At 39.2% G+C, this 7047-nt stretch overlaps 1 protein-coding gene across 1 annotated transcript; it reads right to left on the reverse strand.

Annotated features, from left to right (window-relative positions):
• Positions 1-6096: 6096 nt before the first annotated feature.
• On the reverse strand, positions 6097-6777 carry NAA11 (N-alpha-acetyltransferase 11, NatA catalytic subunit). Its single transcript, XM_045858159.1, has one exon. The coding sequence runs from the start codon at positions 6772-6774 to the stop codon at positions 6097-6099; it is 678 nt and encodes a 225-aa protein (XP_045714115.1). The 5' UTR covers positions 6775-6777.
• Between the last annotated feature and the right edge of the window lie 270 nt (positions 6778-7047).

Consider the following 7047-nt stretch of genomic DNA (forward strand, 5'->3'; position numbering starts at 1 on the left):
TTTAGTTTTCTTAGTAAATATTGCTTGATAATTTTAAGACATTAAATTTAAAAAGTCAAATAACACTGTAATAAAAACCCTGGGATAGTTTGCTGTTTAAGGATATAGAAATTTTTCACATTCTTTTTAAAATATGAGTATTATAGCCCTAATTTATGAGCTTATTGAGTTCAAATTTTTGTATTACTAGGATTTCTGAAAGGTGGGCAATGGAAGCCTGAGAAAGATTTTAACTGTTAACAGGACTTTAGGAACACAAAACAGAATTTTATGGCTTTACTTTAAAAAAATCCTGTGATGTTCTGAGAATATTAGTCTATAAAAATAGCATTACAGAATATTTTCAGAATGGCTTTTTACTCTGGCACTCTCAACTACTGCCATTCACAGAATTTTCCATATCCTCTCTTCCTTACCTCCTCTACTATAATGCTCATTAGATTTTATAGGCTGAAGCATAGAGTATACATTTTAGGAAAAAGCTCTGCTTTTACCATTACCTCTGACAAACATGGTATTTCATTCATCCTAAATGTACATCATAGACTGTTTGAAAAGTGACATTTTTCGAGATTATAAATAATTCAACAAATAGTATCTATGGGATTAGTATTTCAAAACAATACCTTATCTCTTCCCAACCCCCTCCCTTATCTTCTTAGCACAGAGCTGCATTTGAAATCTATGGGTTCTGGCAGATCTGGGGTAAGGTTATACTAGGAATTTACTAGACCTGTCAGTCTTTAACTTTCTTCCATATTTCATTATATCATTCCAGTTATAATTAGTTGTCTGGTAAAATTAAGAGCAGTCTATTTCAGTGACTGCTCATGTGTGCGTTTAACAACTTTTTGTTAGGATGACAGTTTAGCGACACAAAGAATAAACCAGAAATGGAGTCACTAAAGTAACCTTGGTTAACTTCATATTGCCAGCTCAATGGGAAATTCTAAGATTTTGCATTTTTTCTTTTTTAATAATCATCTAGCACATATTTCTTGTCAGGAGGTAAGCATCAGTTTGATGGCATTCCTGCCTTGACTAGCATGTTTTGAACTGACCTGTCTGCATTGCTATGGCTCCCTAGAAACTTTGCTTCGTTGAGGAGTTGATTCAGCCGAATGCTCTGACATTTCAGCTTGTCACTGAAAGCTATTTTAATCATTAAGATGCATCTCCCTTCCAAGATTGCAAACTGTTGCTGCTCATCCACAACACTATCATTTGACTGCTGTGGAGAAGAAAAGAACCTGAATGGTTACTATTACTACAAATTTAAGAGCTAAAATTTCAGGATATTTAACTGTGTGTGAGAGATTGTGCTGAACAATTTATAAGGACTACCTCATTTAATCCTCACTGTTGTGGAGTCTCACTTAGACTATCTGAGTTTGCGTCCCTGCTTTTCATTCACGTTCCATGTGACATTTAGCCCTCATCTGTACAATGGACTAGGAGTACCTGCTTCAGAGGGATATCCTGAGGATTAAATGACACAGTTCAGGACACCTCAAATGGTACCTGTAACACAGTGAGTTCACACAGTGTTAGTAGTAAATTTTATTGCCATGTTGTGGATGGAGGCACCCCAATTAATTGCCTTCACCAACTGCCCAGCTCACCATCACTTTTAAGGTCAACTGTGTCTGTTGCCCCAGACCCAAAAGAAGAGGAAAAGAAAAAAAACTTGTTTCTTTTAGGACATTCTTTTTCCTGTAGGTGTCAAAAATCTAGCTCCAAAGCAGGGCGCACCATAATTGTGGCAGGATTATACTTTTGTTGTATTAAACTTTTTTATTTGTACTGTTTTCTTCCTTTCTTCAGAGTAGCCTTTTCCCATTCAGGCAATTACTGTATGTACCAGTGAATCCCTATTAAATAGGATGAAGGTGACAGACAGTAAATGAAGTGTTAGAAGTTTTGGGGGTTTTCAGAGTAGGGAGATTTGTACACTTGGATTTATTTCTTCCAGACTGTAATGAGAGGCATAAAGGCAGCAAGATGGCAGAATCCCAGTTTCCTACACCCAAGCTGGTGCAAGAAAAGAAGGCATGTGTCATGTGACTAAGCAGACAGCCCAAATAGCCTGACAGGGATTTCTGTGCCATGTCATGGGGAGAAGGCACCAGAATGACCCTGTGCTCCTAGCTGGGCATGGAAGCAGGATCTTCTTAATCCAGAGTACCACGAGCATGTTTTCTGTTGTGGCAGAAACTATGCTGTGTGGCCACCAGACCACAGCTAAACTGCATTTCCTAGCATCCCCTGCAGTTAGTTGGGGAAACGGGACTGACGTTTTAAAGCCTGTATGAACCTCTCTATGTGCATGCTCTTCTCTTATGTGCAAGCTGAAAGTATATGAGCCAGTAAAGGATGCATGATTCTAGAAAATGTTAGAATCATTGAATCAGGAATTCCTAACCTGGGATCCATTAACAGAATTGAGGAGAAGCATGACCTTGGATTTGAAACAACAACAACAACAACAACAACAACAATGTCTGCAGTTTTACCAACCTCTAATTGAAATTTAGCATTCCCTCCAATGATAATGTATGCACACATGCATAGTATTAGTAATACTTATTGAATTTGTCACCAATAAAAATCACAGGTACTTTCACATCATATTACTGTTTGAGGTATCTCAAAATATCATTTATACTCAAATTTTCTTGGAAATAACAGTAATTACTAGGCCCACTTCTAGATTTATTTCATATGCTAATAAAAAGTACATATATAACAAATTTATTTTAAAATAGTTTGTCATTGTAGTTCCATAAAATTGGTTTCCTTTGTAATCCCACATGATTTTTATGACCTTTAAAATAAGCTTTCGGAAAGGGCATCTTGAGGCATCACCAGTTTGCCAAAAGGCGTTACGGAGCAAAACAAGTTAAGAACATCTGTTCCAGATGGATTCCTAAATGAGTTCATGAAGGGTCCCTCTTTCCTTCTTCACTCCACATCCCCACCACACTGCTGACTTATGGTGTGTGGTATGAGAAAATAAGCTTTTATTGAATTAAGTTAGTGAGATCTAGGAGTTAATTTTTTAGAAGAGTTAGTCTATGCAGACTAATACTCTTGCTACCAGAATGGCCCAAACATGGTGGGGAGCACCTCAGGCCTGAAGAGGCCTCTGGCCGGAAAGGACCCAGAAGTGAACAGTGAGGACCAAACATCAGATGAGGCCAGTAAAGATGTCCCCGCAGAAGTCAACCAGGGAGAGGGATGCCCAGTACAGGGAACATCTCTTTCAACTTAGATAGAAAGTTCAATTACAGTAATGTAAAAAATCATTTTAATTATTCCTGAGTTTGTGCATTGCACACTGAGATTTATAACTGCCACATTTATTTTCTTATTATTGCTCTCTTCCCTTACTAGGGTGGCAGTTTTGTCCCTGAGAACCAATATTAAGTGCTCTCGAATTCATCCAATAATATCTATAAATCATATTTTATATATTTTTTATGTAAAGAAAGTATGCAATCTCCAATTGCACTGTTCTACATAAAATCCTTCTTGGCTAGAGTTTAACACTAAAGAAGCCAATGACCACAAAGATGAGATCAGTATTAAATAAATGTTCTATATAAAAATTGTAAAGTTAATTTTTAGAAAGGTTTGTTGATTTAAACAAAATTGTCTTTTTTAAAATCTTTTTTAAAAATTTGTATTTATTCATTTTCAGAGAGAAGAGAAGGGAGGGAGAAAGTGAGGGAGAGAAACATCAATTGGTTGTCTTTTGCTTGCCCCCAACTGGAAACCTGAATGGCAACCTAGGCATGTGCCCTGACAGGAAATCGAACCCACAGAGTTTCAGTTCGCAGGCTGGTGCTCAATCCACTGAGCCATACCAGCCAGGGCTAGACAAAATTGTCTTGACAAAGCCCTCCAGATTTTCAGGACAGGTGTAAATCTGAAAACACTCCTCCTGAGACATAAGTTTTCTTTAATTTTTACCTTCCCCTCTAGACTATTTTGCTGCATTTAACTTTAGATCAGGGGTGTCGAACTCATTTCCATCAGGGGTCACATCAGCCTCACAGTTGCCTTCAAAGGGCTGAATATAAATTTTAGGACTGTATGAATTTTAGGACCGTATAAACTCCTTAACAGTTAAGCAAGAGCTCAGCGCTGCTGCTAGGTAGAAACAAGGTGCTGGGCCAGATAAAACAAGGTGGAAGGCTGGATCCAGCCTGTGAGTCTTGTGTCTGCCACCTGTGCATTAGACCAAATGAATCAGTCATTATGAAACCTTCAGGTGGTTAAAAGTCAGATGCAAAGATTCCTCTGAGGACACTCTCTCTAAACCCCAAGAACTTTCTCTATCTAAATCTTTATAGCCTGTGGAACTGTAAGTGAATGAAAATAAAACAGGGTTAGTGTGCTATATAATTTGAGTTTCAACATTAAACTGTATAAAAAAATAGTACATTTTTTCTTAAATGCTGCAATGTAAATATCAGCTTGTTCTGGTAACTCTTATATACCAAACTCTAAACCTAATGTCTGACACACAAAAATTTTTGTGAATGACCCCTGGCTGATATGGCTCAGTGGGTTGAGTGTGGGCCTGTGAACCAAAGGGTTGCCAGTTTGATTCCTGGTCAGGGCACATGCCTGGGCTGTGGGCCAGGTCCCCAGTTGAGGGCATGTGAGAGGCAAGCACACATTGATGTTTCTCTCCCTCTCTCTCAAAATAAATACATAAAAATCTTTTTTAAAAATTTTGCGAATGGGTAATCAGACAGCATTTAATTATGCCACTCACGATTAGACTTTTATAAGAAAGTCATTGCCTTTTTTTTGCATGTAAAGGTAAGGTGACTAGAATTACAAGTTAAAGCTTCTAAACTGACAGCAGCTCATTGACCCTTGAGATTCTTAAGGTGTTATTATATAAAGTTCCTTAATGGACGTTAGTCTTTTAAACTACTTTTTTGGTGGCTTCTTAGTATTAATGTATACTAGGACATACAATAATTGTTTCTGTCCTTTGGCTTGTTAATGTTCACACATTCAAAACAATAAAGAACATAATGAATCTCCCAAATACCCACCATCCAACTTCAACAATTATTCTTTCTATCTTGCCAACCCTTTGTTTTCCCTTTTTGCTGGAGTTAAGTAAATCCTAGGCACCATATTATTTCACCTCTAATTATTTTAGTATGTATCTCTAATGAATAAGGGCATTTTTACTATAATACAAATTAGCTAGCCTAACAGCATTATTAACAATTTCCTTAATAGTATACAGTCAGTTCCGAGTTCAAAATTTGTTTGAGATCCAAACAATGTCCATGCATGGTTGTATTTGGTCAAAATATTTCTAAAGTTTGTTTCAATAAATATCTCCTCCTTTTTTAAAAAATGACATTTACTTGTTTAAGAAAACCAGGTTGTTTGTTCTGGAGAAATTTCTCATTCTGGATTTGACTGATTATGTCATGGTCTAGTTAAAAAGTTCCCTCTATTTAAAAATAAAAAAGTTACATCTAGAGCCTTCTTTGGATTCAAATTTTCTTTTGGCCAAAACATTTCATAGGTGTTACTGTGTACTTCCTATTGCATTAGGAGGCACATGATATTTGTCCTCCTTTTAGTGATGTTACATTTGATCAGTACTTCTCTGGCCCATTACTAAAAAGTGTTCCACCTTTCACCCTTTAGTATTAGCTAGATATAGTATTTCACCAAAAGTTACAACATAGCGATTTTATAATTACATCACTATTTCTGCATTTATTAGCAATAATTTTATAAAGAAGAAATTTCTTTCATCAACTAGGACCTAGTTGATGAAATACAAATCATAACCTTAAATACAATTCATACTAAAAGGGCAGAATAAACGCTTGCTTCTTTTACTGAATTCAATCTATTTTCAGGATATCAGTTGAAGTCCTGTTAACTTTCAGTAGTTTCCCCCAACCCAATCTATGCTGCTCCCCAAGGTCACCAGGTAGTTTTCACTGTGAAACCAGCTGAGCTACGATGGGATGGGATAAGATGTGGTAGATGGTGCAAGGATTTAGGATAGGAAGGAATAGGGGCAGGAAGAGAAAGTACCTTAAGCAGGTTCTAGGAGGTGGAATTTGAGTCTTCTGGGCTGTCCTGGACATTGGTGCTCTCCGGCTTGTTGGGTTCCTTGCTGTCACTGCCACTGTGGTCAGTGGCTGGGTTCTTCTCACCGGACTCTTCAGAACCAGGAAGTGCTGGGGTCTTCTCATTCTCCTTGGAGCCCAGCCCCACACCACCTTTCTTCTTTGACTCCAGCAGCCGTTTCAGCTCATTTGCCATCTGTGTGAGATCCCGCTTCATAGCATAAGCATCTTCTCCATCTGCGTAGTATTTGGGTTCCACCTCACTAACCCGGAAATTTAGGGTTTCAGAATACAAGCGCAGGGCGGCCCGGTTACTCTTCCTGACGTGCAGGGACACGTACTTGGCGCTGAAGTTCTCTATCATGGCCCGGGAGGCCTGGTCCACGAGCTTCTGGGCCAGGCCGAGGCGCCGGTGTGAACGCTTCACCGCCAGGGAGGTGATGTGTCCATGGGGCACATCCGCTCCGTCTTCCTCCATTTTCGCCAGGATGTAGCCGACAATGTTCCCATCCTCGTCCTCAGCAATGAAAGAGAGCTGGGGCCAGGAAAGGCCATGGTAGAAATAGTATTTCATTTGATAGTTCTCGGGAAGGCACAGGAGGTTGCAGTGTTGCATATTCATCAGGTCACTTGGCCTAGCACTGCGGATGTTCATAATGGCAGTGATAGCAAGCTCAAGCCTGACAGTGGTGACTCAGAAAGAAGCACACAGGCTGCTGTTTACCTCTCAGCTTTAATTCAGGAGCCCAGGGCACTGAGCTGGACTGCACCACAGGGAGGTGGGAAGGCCGAACAGCCACGAGGAGGAAGAGGCGGTGTTAAGAGCTACTTCCGGAAGTGCGTCACCTTGTACCAGCCAATGACGCTTTCACTTCATTGCGTGCATAGGGCTTGAAGGGTTGGGGGGGGGGGGTGTTTATTGTGCTTT

The sequence above is a fragment of the Phyllostomus hastatus genome, unplaced genomic scaffold (assembly GCF_019186645.2).
Source record: "Phyllostomus hastatus isolate PE091 unplaced genomic scaffold, TTU_PhHast_1.1 phas_scaffold_1674, whole genome shotgun sequence".
Classification (NCBI taxonomy): domain Eukaryota; kingdom Metazoa; phylum Chordata; class Mammalia; order Chiroptera; family Phyllostomidae; genus Phyllostomus; species Phyllostomus hastatus.